General features: G+C 42.4%; 1 protein-coding gene across 2 annotated transcripts in view; it reads left to right on the top strand.

Annotated features, from left to right (window-relative positions):
• Positions 1-45: 45 nt before the first annotated feature.
• The window catches only part of LOC149310134 (synaptosomal-associated protein 47-like), a 34,112-nt gene continuing 19,361 nt past the window's right edge, over positions 46-14,796 (top strand). The window contains exons 1-4 of one of the 2 annotated variants that reach the window (XM_089533769.1): positions 46-129; positions 2,181-2,379; positions 9,265-9,811; positions 13,714-14,201. In XM_089533769.1, the coding sequence (XP_089389895.1) occupies positions 9,315-9,811; positions 13,714-14,201 (985 nt within the window). In that variant the 5' untranslated portion in view covers positions 46-129; positions 2,181-2,379; positions 9,265-9,314. The remainder of the gene's footprint in view (positions 130-2,180; positions 2,380-9,264; positions 9,812-13,713; positions 14,202-14,796) is intronic. The other variant, XM_089533768.1, reaches the window with a different exon arrangement.

Genomic DNA, 14,796 nt, shown 5'->3' with positions numbered 1-14,796 from the left:
GAGCGAGCGCCGGCCCGGCGCATGCGCGTTTCGGCCAAACCGGCGCGAGGAAGTCCTGAGGGGGAGCCGACAATTGAAGACCACAGGCTCGCCTTCGCCCGTCTCGTCCAACGCCGCTCCCAGCAGCCGGTGAGAGAGGGAAGGGTGGCCACAGCAGAAGTGGAGGCCCCTTTGCGCCTCATCCGGCGTCCATAAGGGAGCGTGGATCAGGAGTGGCTCCGCCTCTTTTCGGTTTTGGGGCGGGGTCTGGGGTGGCTCCTCCTCCTACTCATTTGTGGGAGGAGTCAGGACTGGCTCCTCCCCAGGACCATTGAAGGACGGGATCAGGAGTGGCTGCTCTTCTAGGGCCCTTAAGGGGGTGGGATGAGGACTAGCTCCTCCTCCTTTTTGGGCCCTTGAGTGGGCTCAGGATTGGCTCCTCCTCCTTTGTGGGCCCTTGAGGGGCGTGGCCAGGACTAATTCCTCCTCCTTTGTGGGCCCCAAGGGGGTGGGGCTAGGACTGGTTCCTTTTGGCCTTTGGAGGAGGGTTTAGCCCTGGCTCTGCCTCTGGAGCCCTTGAGGAGGTGGGGCCAGGACAGGGCCCTCCTCCTTTGTAGCCTTTAAGGGGGTGTGGTCAGAACTAGCTTCTCTTTTAGGGCCCTTGAGGGGGAGGAGTCAGGATTGGCTCCTCCTCCTCCAGGTTTCTTCTTTGTCGTCATCATCATCATCATCTACTGGTGGGAAGAAGGAAGGACCCTCCTTAAAGCCGTGGGGACTGCACTGAGGGTGCGTCTGCGGTGTTGAAATAATGCAGTTCAACGCCACTTTAAGTGCTGTAGCTCCATCCTGTGGAATCCTGGGATCTGTAGTTTGTACAAGGGTTCTCTGCCAAAGAGTGCTGGCGCCTCTCAGGAATGCAAGTTACTTCACCAAAACAGGAAATGTTCATCAAGAGTCAATATCATTTTGCATACAGTGATAAGATAACCATTTGATTTGCTATTGCAGCCAGAAAAACACAGTTATTACGAATAAAGTAGATGCTATGGCTCTGTTATTTGGGAAGAAGAAGAAGAAGAAAAAGAACCACAGGTCCCAAGATTCTGTAGCTTGGAGCCATGGCAGTTAAAGTGGTGTCAAACTGCATCATTTCCAGAGTGTAGATGTGCCCTGAGGCTGTCACGCTATAATCATATATTGAGATGATGCATGCACCCTGTACCTTTCCCAGTTCAGCAGGGACAGCCCTGGTTAATCCTCCGCCCTCCCACTTTCCATGCTGCTTTTGAACTGTCCCAATCTCTCTGTCTCCTCGTCACATTGCCCTCCTTTGTCCTCAGTTTATTTCAGTTGCTGCAAATTGAGTTCAAAATACAAAAGTGGTTGAACTGTGGATGAGGAAGACTATGGGGGCGGACAGTTGCTCTCCTCAGGAGGCTCAGGCCAAAGCAAGCTGCTGCACATTCCCTTAATTTGTGTGTTTTTACTTAATGTTCGTCATCTCGACCATACTCTGGCGTTGCTTGGACGCATGGTGCCCTTGCAAAATGTTGGAGGAATGGGGTTGTTGTTGTTGCTGTGCCTTCAAGTTGGCAACCCTGGGCAACCCTATCACAGGGTTTTCCTGGCAAGTTTCTTCAGAGGGGTTTGCCATTGCCATCCTCTGGGGCTGAGAGAGTGTGACTCGCCCAGGGTCACCCCATTTCCATAGCCAAGCAGGGATTCGAACCCTGGCTTCCAATGTTGAAGTCCAGTGCTCAAACCACTGCACCACAGTGGCTCTGGGCACTGTTGCTGTTGTGTGCCTTCAGGTCATTCCTGACTTATGGTGACCCTAAGGCATGGGATTTTCTTGGCAAGGTTTTATCAGAGGGGGTTTGACATTGCCGTCCCTTGAGGCTGAGAGGCTGTGACTCGGCCCAAGGTCTGGATACGCTCACTGGAAAAAACACGTTTGAGTTCTGCAAAGTAGAAGGAATTAGCCAAGACGAAAACTGCCTTACAGTTGTATTGATGCAATCTAGGAGGCCACGCTTGTCCTGAGTCTGCAAAACCTGAGCAAGTCTGATGATGAATGAAGCTCTCATTCATAGGGTTGCTGTAGGTCACGTTGCCTCTGGCAGCAAGTAACAACAAGGGAGGGATGTGGGTGGAAGCCTGGTGTTTGCGTCTCCTCATCCTTGCCTTGTCCTGTAGTACAGAATCACAGAGTTGGAGAGACCACAAGGGCCATGAAGTCCCCTGCCATGCAGGAAGACAGAATCAAAGCAGCCCCAAAGGATGGCCATCCAGCCTCTGTTTAAAAACATCTAAAGAAGAAGACTCCACCACCTGCTGAGGCAGCAGCATCTTCCATTGTCAAAGAGCTCTTACACTCAAGAAGTTCTTCCTAATATTCAGGTGGATGTGTTCATGTACATGTTGCCACTGTTCAATAATACGGAGTGTGTATGTCCACATTTTTTGCCTTCCACAGCGCCCCCCCCGCCAAAAAAAAAATCAGACTCCCCGTGGATGGGAAGAGTCCTCTGCATTTCTTATCCACATTTGAACCTTGCAAGAAAGTGTGACTTGCCTACTGTGTGGCTTGGTTTTTGTTTTCTTTGTACTAAATTGAGTGCAGATCTTTCTGCCTACTTCTATGTGCGCCAAATATCTAAAGCACTCCCATCAGATTGTGCAGCGTTCTGTAAATCTTTTCTTTTGTTTCCTATAGATTCTGCCTTTGGCGTAGAGCTAGTTGCTGACCAGGGCTGTGGGGAAGATTTTGTGCCATCTGCTTTGGTTCTTGTGGGTTTGTGGATGTCTCACTGTGTGCAAAGCATTGCTTTGAGGAATGGGATGTTTGGTGTCCTCTTTTCAGTCTCTGTGGACTGTGTGAGACTTTGTGGCTTTGTCTTTAATGAGATTGTTTTGTTCTGCACTTGGCAAGCACTGCTGGCGCAGCTGCTATTGAAGCTTCGTTTCCTGGATGTTTTCCTGGGAATTATTCCAAAACCAGAGTCAAAGGTTAGTCTTTTTCAGAATAAATTAGGAAGTTATGTATTACCTTAAATCTCCTGCTCTGTTTGAATTGTATGAGCCACAGGACGCTTGGCTGTCAGAATAGGTGTGTGTCTCTGTGTGCAGGACTATTCTGAAAAAGAATTGGCAACGTTTATGCTTGGGGTGTGTTGCTCCTGGCCTTCAAGGCTTCTACACACCCAGTCTATAGAACAGTGATGGTGAACCTTTTAGAGGCCGAGTGCCCAAATCGCAACCCAAAACCCACTTATTTATTGTAAAGTCCCGTGTCCCTCTGGCTTTCCAGTAACAAACTCTGGCAAACTCTGTGCTGGGGCGACGGCACATGTGCCCACAGAGAGGGCTCTGAGTGCCACCTCTGGCCCACGTGCCATAGGTTCGCCATCACTGCTATAGAAGCTATGGCTGAGGCCATGCCTTTTTCCAGAAGAGCCTCAATACACTCTGTCATACTTCCTCAAGTGACATTCTCCAAGATGGCTATAATATTACCTCTCTTTTGGGGAGCAATATGCCTAGTACAGTCAGCCTTCTTTATCCACAGATTTTTTATCCATGGATTCAAGCATCCATGGCTTGAAAATATTCCAAAAAAAGTATAAATTCCAAATAGCAAACCTGGATTTTGCCATTTTATATAAGGGACACCTTTTTACTGTGGCATTGTATTTAATGGGGCTGGAGTATCCATGGATTTTGCTATCCATGGGGGATCCTGGAACCAAGCCCCAGCGGATAACAAAGGCCCGTTGTATTGACATTTGTTGGGGCAACAAGTGGGAGAGCTGTTGTGTTCATGTTCTGCTGTTGGGCTTCCAATAAGTTTTTATTTATTTTATTTATTTATTGGATTTTTATCTTGCCTTTCTCCCAAAATGGGATTCAAGGTGGTTTCTCATAGGCCACTGTGTGAACTGAGTGCCAGACATCTTTGGACTGATCTAGTAAGGCTGCTGATGCAATTTAAACCTTAAAAAAATGTTGACATTAAGGCATTATTGAGGAAGTGTCTCTGCTCAGTTCCTTATCAGGTTCTTGCCTGGAAGATAAACAACTATTTAGGCAAACATACCAGGCAGGATGCAAAGGGATCTTGTAGCACCTTTGAAGCTGAAACAAAGAAGTTTGTAGCATGAGCCTTGGTAGATTCAAGTCTACGAAAGCTTATGCTACCAGCTTCTTTTTTCCAGTTAGTCTCAAAGGTGTTACAAGACCCCTTTGCATCCTGATTTTTTTGGACTAACACAGCTATGTCTTTCAACTCTAATACGAGGCGGGAAACCTCCTGCTCCTCCTTCGTGACTTTGGGGGATGTGTGACTACAGTGGTGGCAAGAAGGCAAAACTCTTCTATTCTCCTCCTATGTCCTTTCTAATTTAGTAATTTGTTTTAGTGTTGTCCAAGCATTACCCTCCGTATGTAGGGTCAAGATGACCTGGGATTTTCAGCTGACATAAGTGGCTAGAAACTCGTGCAATCATCACATGTTGGGGTATGATATTTAATATAGTAGAGTGGATGGCATGTCCTGCCTCATTGCTTACAGTATATTTGGTTTCATGATGTAAGAAAATGACTAGCTAAAGGGTACATATGTGGCTCACAGGTGAGTGATGAATCATGGGATCCCAAGAGGGCATAACAGCCTGAATTCTATAGTCATTTCCTTGTTTTGTTAAGGGCAGGCTGACAAGACTCTGCTTGGCATCACCAGTTATAAGAAACCTCTTCTTGTCACTGGGTAGACTTTAGTTTTTCATTTTGTGGCACTGTGTATGGTAGATCCCCCACCCTCCATCAGTCTTAACAGTTTCGACAGAGATTATTTTGGGCAATTTGTCCTTGACTTTGAAGTCAGCTATTCTGGGGAAGAAAGATTGATAATGGCAGCTATGAGATGGTTGTCTGAAGGTGATGAATCCAGAAACAGACAAGGTAAATGGGGAAACAATTAACTCTGTGCGCAAATCAAATACAGCTTGTAAAAATCTTGGGGGTTTGTGTGAGTTTCAGCAAGTAACAATCATAATAGGGTACCAAGGTGCTTTTAATTTATAAAGGGGAAAATGTTTTTTGTTTGTTTGTTTGCTCATTTGTTTTGGAAGTATATTGTGAGTTTGATGCATATTTATGAGCACATCACTTGAAAACTTGATTTCTGTACCCTGGAAGACTATGAAGTGAACATGTAAATGGATTTAATTGGAAAATGCTGCAGTTGAGGTTTGATATGGAAAACAGAAAGTTTTATCTATAGTGCGCTGTCTTGTGATGTCTCGCTTGCACATATGTGTCTAAACGTGTTGCTGCTTCAACAGATTCAGCATGTGTACAGTATGTTAGAGTATAGCCTAGTGTACTGAAGAATTCATCTCATCTCCAGGTTGTGATTCTTTCTTCTATGTGATAATTATGAACATCAATTACTGTTTATCTTTTAATTTACATAATCTGGGATGTTAGGTTTTACCACAATGGACAGGATCCCGTATATTACACCGTTGGAGAGAGTGGTTGTCAGGACTGTGTTGCTAATACAGCTGATACATTAAAAGAGAAAGTGTTTTCAGTTAAATTGGCAGCAGGTAAAACTGTTCATTGTTTTTAATACAGATACGAATATATCGTATTTACAGAAACCAAGCTGGCACCTGCCAGATGGTAACCTGACTTGCAGGTCAACAGAGGGTCGAATGCCCCATGAAACCATGCTGCTGGAACATTTGGCTTACTGCTTCCTTGGCACAACATTTTTGACGTGCCTTTTTTGCAATATTTTGTCTACATCTATTCTTCTGTTCATTTTGCCATCTTAGAAAAGCCTTTCATTTTTTTCTTCCTGCTTTCCATTCCTCCAGAGAAGATCTCTCTTCTTCGTTGTTGCCTTTTGCCCTTTTGAATATTTTCCCTCCATTTCTATTGTGTAAATATGGGCAGGTTTAACCAGTTAAAACATACAAGGTTGTTTAAGCTTTCTCTGATAGAGAGGTGGCGAACCTGTAGCCTTCCTGGCTGGACTCTGTTTCACATTAACACCAGCCAGCATGGTCAGTGAATAGGAATTATGTAAGTTGTTCAGCAACTTCATGAGAGCGGGCCATAGATTTCCCATCTCAGTTCAACCAAACAGGTTGCAGAAATGGCTTGTAGTGATGTCTGGCAATCGTGACAATGCTAGAAGAATGTAGAGGACATCTAGTTTCACTGTCTTCATCATAGTATTGTGACCGGCTATGGGAAACACTGATGGCTAAAATATTTCATCCTAGTAAAAGACTAGTATGAAAACCTTTTCAACAATTTGCACATCATCTGACAAACCCCACATCCTGGCTGGCTTCAAGCGCTCCAGTTTGTTTGGGTTCAGCCTCTCCATGGTATGGCCTTACTTCAGTATGTTTAAGGTATACATGTAAACCTAACTGCCTGGGAATTTAAGGCTGTTTGAACACGTTTCCTTTGGAGCACCAGATTTGGCATCATTATAATCTCTGCAGAATTGAAGGCCAGTGCATTGCCAAAAGAAAGATTGCCCAATCCACAGTAGAAATTGAGTAGGTTAAAAATCCCATGCTGGTTTATAATGGGATAGTGTGTGTATATATGTGTGTGTTAAAATTAACGATATAAAGTATTTTTATGTTACATAAGGTATACAAAAAACCTTGACTATATTTTCTTTTGCCTCAACCAAAAAAAATTAATCAGCGCACAAAACAGAAAAGGGAAAAATGAGGGAAAGGAGAAAGTAAGGCAATCCCTGCAAGTACAAGAATTTAGTTTTCAAATAGCTCCAAGGAGCAAGTGCTTTTGAATGTTGCTCTAGCATCTAATATACCTCTTGACTGCAGATCTAAGAGTTCCTCTGTTTGTGCTTTGATATGGGAAGGATCCAGAGCTTTACAATAAGTCCTTTGGCCCCAGCAGAAGCTCTTTGAATTCAAAGACATGGATATACTACTGTTTCCTTTTGTGATGGCTGAGATCCACTCATTAAGTTGAAACATAGACTCTCTGTTTCTGGGCTGTGACAAGAGCAGATGAGTAGTAAACTGTTTTGAATTCAGTTGTGGTATCCTTAATTTGTTTTTGTTTTTTATATGGTGATAAATCAAAGGAATGCAGTTTTATCATTGCAAGGCATGGAAGGATTAGTGGCATCTAACAATATTAGAAATGTAATGAAGACAGATAATCATTTTCCTTGTATTAGCAACCACAGTTGCCCATGATAGACTTTATCTTGCAAATTGTTGTACAGATTAATTTAATTTTAAACCTAAATGTCATTTCACTGAATTCATTGGCTACAACATTTAAATTATAGCAACATGCAGCTTTTCATTATAATTCATCAAGTGGCTTGTAATAGGCGAATACTCATAGCATAGTGGTTCACTTTGTGGCAACAAGGACATTATACAAGTAAAGGTTGTAACCTTGAGATTTTTTTTATTGGCCTAGCAAATTGTTATCAAATTGCAAATCTAATATTCTAATTACATCAACAGCCACAGTTAAAACCTGGCTCCCTGTGAGTATTTTCCATCCATGCTGGATAGATACTACATATTTCCCTGCCTTTTTTTGTATTATTATAAGTTGGGGTCATGTACTGAAAGTGATTGACAGACTTCGGATAGATAACAAAAAGGTGATTTTACATTTTCGACACTACACAATTTACTGCCATAAGATGTGATGATGGCCATTGACATAGATGGCTTTCAGTGGTGATGAGACAAATCCATGAGGAAGAAATCTAATGGTGTCTCTCAGCTACAGCGGGTGACAGGAACCTCCAGGTCTAGAGGCATGTTACTTCTGAATACAAGAAGTTGGAGCAGTGTTTCATAAACTGGAGTGAGAACCAGCAGGGTGTTTTTCCTCCAATGTGCCAGAGACCAACACCACATTTTTGCCCACTGGCGACAATTGCTTTCTTTCTTTCCTAAAATCTCGCCAAGGAGTGGCAGCCAATGCCTTGCAGACTGGCACCAGTCCATGGCCCACCACTTTGAGTAGCAAATGACTGGGAGGGATTATTTCTTTCATGCCATGTTTGCATTATTCCAGATGCATCTGGCTAGTGTCTGTTGGCAATAGAAATTTTAAGCCTGGTAGACCTGACATCAGTTTGAAAATCAGTCAGCTGAGAACTTTTTGACCACTATTTGTACTTTGCCTCTGCCAGGAATAGAAAATGTGTGACCCTCCAGATGTTGAGCTATAGCTTCCCTCGCCATTGACTATTGTGACTAGGGTTGCTGAAAGTTATAGTTCGTCAATATCTGAGGCTACATGTCCCTAACCTCTGGCTGATACTGTCAAGCACCTAACAAACTTTCTAGACCCAGGGCTGCTTTACCTCTTATCTGCAACATGGGTCCCACATTTAATTTATCTCTAGTGCTACCATCTTATTAAAAAGATTGTATGTACAGCGCTGTGTAAATTTACAGCGCTATATAAATAAAGCTTAATAATAATGATAATAATAGGAGATGGGTAATACCTGCCTAATCAATTCTTTGTCTCCCTCTTACTTTCTCTCTGTGTGTCTTTGTGGCCTCACTGCCACTTGCACCTCTTTTGCTTTCCTACCAAAATAATCATCTCAGCCTACCTTGGGTTATGATTTGTCATTGTGTGTTGTTCATTCGTTCATTCCAGACCATATAATAAAGGACCATCTTTTCCAATATCTCTAAGGAAGAAAAGAAGGGGGGAAAACAGGGAGGCGATAGTCCCAGTCTTCTTGTTGGCTGACCATGGGTTGACTTCAACTCATGGCGACTCTATGTAGTCTTGAATATCCAGGACCAATTGTTACTCCCATCTAGACCCACTGACATATTGGGACACCAAATCACTAGGAACCTGGTAAGGCAGCACTTAACATAAAGTCCATTAAGGTTCTATTAATGGGAGTTACAATTGGATGTAGGGCATAGTCTACTATTTTTGCATGGTAAAAAATTAGTACCAATTCATGATTGAGATGTGCTAATTTATGGGAGAAAATGTGTTACAGAGGTCTGGGTTTGGATTTGTGATAAAAGGGTTCAGCTATCAATCCAAAGCTCTCCTAAAATTCTTTTAGTCCAGAACCCCACTTATAAACTATGGATGAGAGAAATCTCTTTTGCAGCAACATGTTGAAGACAAGGGAGGGCTTGCTGAAGCAGCTGCTGTGTTTTTCAAAGGTTTTAAAACCATTATTACTCATGGATTGTGCCATTTGTTTTGCTCCTTATTTAGCTGGTCCTTGTTCTGCTGAGCCTGAAGAAGAGGAAGCAAGAAGGAAGGTGATGAATGAAGACATACGAATCCACACATGGCCTTGTTCATATTACATCAACTCTGAAAAAAGATGGGTTTCTGGCAAACTCTCTCTGACGCCCATTTCAGTCCAATTTACAGCTGACAAATCTGGAGAGCTCCTGGCAAGCTTCCATCTTTCCAGTATCAGTGAGATCAAGAAGGAATCGTCACACTTCATCTTCAGCTCCCTCACTATTTTGGAGAATAGCACTAAGCACTGGTTCAGTTCCCTTCAGCCCAACCGAAATGTGGTCTTCAATGTCCTTGAGCACTTTTGGAGGGAGCAGCTGCTCTCCACTGAGGGGGCTGGAGCTCAGGCTGTTTGTCCTCAGACATCCAAGGGGAAGGAGTTGACCGGCTTGTTGATGTCTTCCGAGAAACGCCTAGGAGACACTGCGAAGGTGCTTGAGCACCAGGGTGAACAGTTTGACAACATCATGAAGGGGCTAAACAAGATTGAATCAGAAATGGATGTAGCAGACAGGTATGGTAATGTGCGACAGACTTCCTACTAACTGATGCAACAGGTATGAGATGTAGTAGTCTCCAGGGAGGTGATTGACGAGGCATAGTATGGGAGATGGTATTTTGTTGCTGAATGAACGCATGGCATTTGCTTCCAGAAGATGTGGGCTAGCCACAAATTAGAGGAGAATTTAGCATGTGTTTAGGGAGGTTTGAGGAGGAAAGATCGATTGTTTGGGCTTTTGCCGTAAGAGCAAAATAGTACCTGTGGTTTCATTGGTAGTGCATTTTTGGAAACACTTTCTTTGGGAAGAATAACTAGTGTTGGGAGAGAGTTGTCCCTTTCATGGCATTTTTGCATGTATACTCAGGTCATCTGGCTCTTCCTGTTTGGAATGAGTTGCAAGGCAAACTTGCAAAACTTTGGTGGGAATTTTCCTGTACAGTGCTTTCTTTTTTTAAAAAAAAAAATCCACATATGCATGCTTGTGGAAAGAAGGAATAATATTATATAAAATTAAGTTGTTTTGCAATATATTCAGTTTAGTTGATCATGTAATTCACTTTTCAAAGTTTGGGCAGGCATTAGCAACAATGGTAGAGACCTGGGGTCCAGATCTGGGAAGCTATGTTTTGCATGTTTTAACGTTTGCTCAAAGCCTCTGAGAGTTTTTGCTTCCTGCACCTTCTTGAACAGCTGATGACAAGATCTTATTGCAAGCTATGGCTAAACTCCTCTCGGTTTCAAGGAAGTTTCTTTAAGTGGCATAGGAAGCTGTTGAAGAAACACAAATCCTGGATTCTCTTGGGCCCATGATACTGGATGTTTCATACTTTAGATCTTGGCTTTATTTAAGCATAGGAGCAACATAGAATAAATAAATAAAACATATTATTAGAAGTGGAGGGAAAACATTACTTGTCCAAGGTCCAATCCACATTGCAGAAATAATTCAGTTTGATACCCCTTTAACTGTCCTGGCTCAATGCTAGAAAATTCTGAGAACTGTAGTTTTGTGAGACATTTAGATATTCTCTGTCAGAGAGATCTGGTGCCACAATAAACTACAATTCCCAGGATTCCCTAGCACTGAGCCAGGGACAGTTAAAGCAGTGTCAAACTGGATTATTTCTGCAGTGTGGCTTGGACCTGAGTCTGTCCTGAAAGTCTGTGGCTGAGCCAGGAATTGAACACAGGATTTCCAAAATCCGTGTCCCTGCATTCTGCATTGTGAAGATGTGTTATTTCCCCCCCCCCCAAAAAAAAATTGCCTGTTTCCTCAATTTGGTGGTAGCTGATGGACGTTCTTTGAACACATATTTTCCTTTTGTGGCTATTTTGCCAGAAGGTGGAAGTGGTACAAACATGGAAGTGTTTTCTGGGTTAGGGAAGATGATACTAATAAGCATGCCCAATGCAAAGGCACATGTCTGTCTTTCCACTAGTTGTCAGAAATTTGAGAAGAGCTTTGTTACAACACAGAGCTTCCTGCAGAGAAGAATAGGGTTGACTCCTGCCTCTGTGGGTCATTTTTAAAAGAAATCTCAGTGAGCATTTAATTGGCCTTTGAAGTAGGAAACAACTGTAACTTTGTGAGAGACGGAAGCCAGCTATGTTTACATGCAAATGCACCTTTGTTGCCTTGTGTTCCTGAACAATGTCCAAGTGTCAAATCAATTAATTCTATTATGATTTTAGTCTGACTATGGTCCACAAATTAATTTAGATTCTTCAGGATCAAAAATATGGCCGGTTTCATTCCTGTTGGGCTTGTTCCTTTTTTAGAGCTGTTGCCTGACTCACTCATTTCCAAACAGGAACATTTGCTAGGAGATGATGTAACTTGGGCTTTAGACAAAAAAAATGCTCAGCCTTGGTCCACTTTCTGTAAAATGAGAACAACAGAGACCTGTACGGGTTGTTATTTAGAAACCTTCCCATCTCCATTTGGTTACTTCATTCTGTCTTCTTATATTAAAGGTATTTTCTGTACCTTGTTCATGAAATAAGTTAGTTGTAAGAAAATTTCACTGAAGACATTGGGGCCTGGGGGCAGGCGAGTGAATTGGCTACTGAAATGAAGAGAAGTTAAGATCAAGAGAGACGGAGATAAATACGAGAAGGTGTAAAAAACACAAGAGAGGAAAAGAAGGTTAGAAGGGTAATAAAACAGATGGGGACGGACTGCAGAAAAAAGGATGGCTGAGAAGTACCTGGGGTGAGATGGACAGAAGAGTCATGTTGCGGAAGAAAACAAGCTCCAGATAGCTAGAGTGGTTGGCAGAAAACATCTCAAAATGCCTTATTGATGTTACGGGAGCAGAGAAGCAAAAAGGTTTTGGAAGTTGTAATGCTCTCTTAGATTGAATTTCCCATTTTTAGAATTCCGAAACCTGAAATACTTCAAAAACCAAAACTTTTCTTCATGGGGGCTGCGATAGTGACTCTGATAATTCAGTGTGCACAAACTTTGTTTCACATACACAGTTATTAAAAATATTATGTAAAAGTACCTTCAGGTTATGTTTATAAGGTATATACAAAACATAAATGACTTTTTTTGTTTAGACTTGGGTCCTATCTCATTATGTATGTATATGCCAATACAGGTGTTCCAAAATCCAATAAATAAATAAACCCCAAATCCAAAACTCTGCTGGTTCCAAGCATTTTGGGTAAGGGAAACTCAGCCTTTACTACTTCGAGAAAGAGGCCATTGGGAAGTTAGCACTTACCAGATACTGATATCAGCTAACCAGTACAGTCTTGAGCTTTTGGTCATAGATTTAAATGCAGTAATAACATTATAGGGAACATAGGGAATCCTGTTGATCTTGAATGTTCCAATGATGCTTGAAAGCATGATTTTGACTACATGATTGCCAAGGGGTGGTTGATTTGTGAAGCTTGCAGTATTCTGGATGTCAGAAGCTTTCCCACATTAAGTAGCTCATAAAGTTGCATCTTTGTTGTTCATAGAACTTAAGTCTGGATTTGTGCAAAGCATAATCTCTCTTCACATGCTACCTGCTTGTATTTCTTCTGCCTGTTCTGTGAGCAGACGATCGTTTTGAAGAGGACTGGTAGAAAGCAAGTTGGCACAGATTTTCCTCCTCATTCAGTGTAGAAGCTTTGGAAGGAAAAGGGACAAAGGCTTTGGGGAAATAACTCTCCATCATCCTGACATATCTCAGTGAAGTTGCTCTCCCAAAAGCCTTGGTGTCCCAATGCTGGGGACAAATTGGAGATCTAACAAAAACACGAGGGAAAGGTCTCATACAGAATAACCCATTCCAAACAGGACTGTAATGAATAACTGAATAACCTCAAACAAGTATAAAACAGGTGAACGCCAACAGTCTGTGCAGATACCAAGTGTGCGAGGATCAACACAGAAATAGAATCCCGACAATTCATAACATAGAGTATAGCAACTACATCTAATCATAACATGATGAAAAGTGATACAGAAGTATGTCAGGTTCTGTCTGCGCAGTCTGCATATGTTTAATGGCAGATGCCAAACGACCATTTGCGGAAACTTGTGGAGACATTTTTATGATTTTCCTCACAGGAATAATTTTCACTCTTTAATCTGCCAGTTGCCAGTGGCTATAAATGTAAAAAAATACAAGCAATACAAATTGTGCCTGCAATATTTTGTTTGAGGTGGTTCATTTATTTATTTTGGCCTTATTTGGTACAAGGACAAATAGCAGGTGACATTGCCTTTGTACTCTGCATGCAGTGTTTCAGTGGCATTTGGCAAGCTGTTGTATAGAAACAAACTAGATAGACCCTGGTCAGATGGGTAGTTTATGTATTTTTATCATATGGGGTTGAAGCTTTTCCAGGTGGAAGTCAACACTCAGCTATATATTGGTCCGTTGTTCAACCTGCTGTGTATCTCTTCCCGACAGGTTATTATCAGAACTTGAATCACCATCTTGGTGGCCTTTTGGTAGCAAACTGTTGAAGGGGCCATCGGATGGGGCAAAATCAAAGGAAGTTCCCACAGCTTCTGAAACTGGAAACAAGGATGGTGTACTATTAAGGATCCCAGTAATTATCACTGAAAGGACAGACTCCAATGTCAAACCAGGCAAACTTTCCCTCTTGGCTTCTGGACTAGAGATCAGTGACTCTAATTCTCAGCTCCTTCACTGGTTTGACAAGAAGGATGTTGACGATGTCAAAGTTCATACGCCATATGAAATTAGTGTCCGTCAGAGGTTCATCGGGAAGCCAGACATCAGCTATCGGCTGTTGTCTGCAAAGATGCCAGAAGCCATTCCCATCCTAGAAATGCAGTTCAGCAAGAAAATACAGTTCATGGAGGATGCTTTGGGGTTTGTTAGGGCAAGGAGGAGTCATCAGGAAGAAGTTGGCACGTCCATCTGGCAAGCAGGTAAAGGTCAGAAGGAAAGTGATCACTAACTTGGCACATTAAACAATACCACTAAGCATCCTCAAATAATTTGAATACATTTATGGTGAGCACTTTTTGTGAATAATGATATTTGGCAGGTATACAGTACTTCAAAACATTCAGAACATTTCAAGTGTATTATCTGCAGTCCTTTTGACTGTTGTGTAAGGTAAGTCTTTATTGTATCCCTACTGCAAATGACTTTGTGACCACAGTGACATTTGAACCAGGGATTCCAGATTTTATAATAGGCAAGTGCACACTCCCTTTTGTCCCTTATGAAGAAACATCTTGTGATTGTTCCTTTTTATTAAGACAAGAGGAGGATTGTAGGTGCAACAGTGGGTTGTTCATAAGGCAGCCTTAGAGGAGGCCCACTGGATGTGTGTTCTACTTTCATATTCTGCCTAAATTGAAGGTTGCAGAATCCCTGCATGGATATTTAGGCCCACCCTTTGCCTCACTTTCCATTGGGGAATAGAAGCCCATTTTATAGTGCGTGCAGAACTTAGATTGGTGTCTCCAGCTTTCCTTTCACATTTTGCAGCTTTCATGTTTTGTCCCCGAGTCTGGA

Source organism: Sceloporus occidentalis, unplaced genomic scaffold (assembly GCF_023333645.1).
Source record: "Sceloporus occidentalis isolate IW3139 unplaced genomic scaffold, rSceOcc1.0.p SCAF_7, whole genome shotgun sequence".
Taxonomy (NCBI): Eukaryota; Metazoa; Chordata; class Lepidosauria; order Squamata; family Phrynosomatidae; genus Sceloporus; species Sceloporus occidentalis.
The sequence above is the reverse complement of the archived record's forward strand: the minus strand, read 5'-3'. Positions and strand labels throughout refer to the sequence as shown.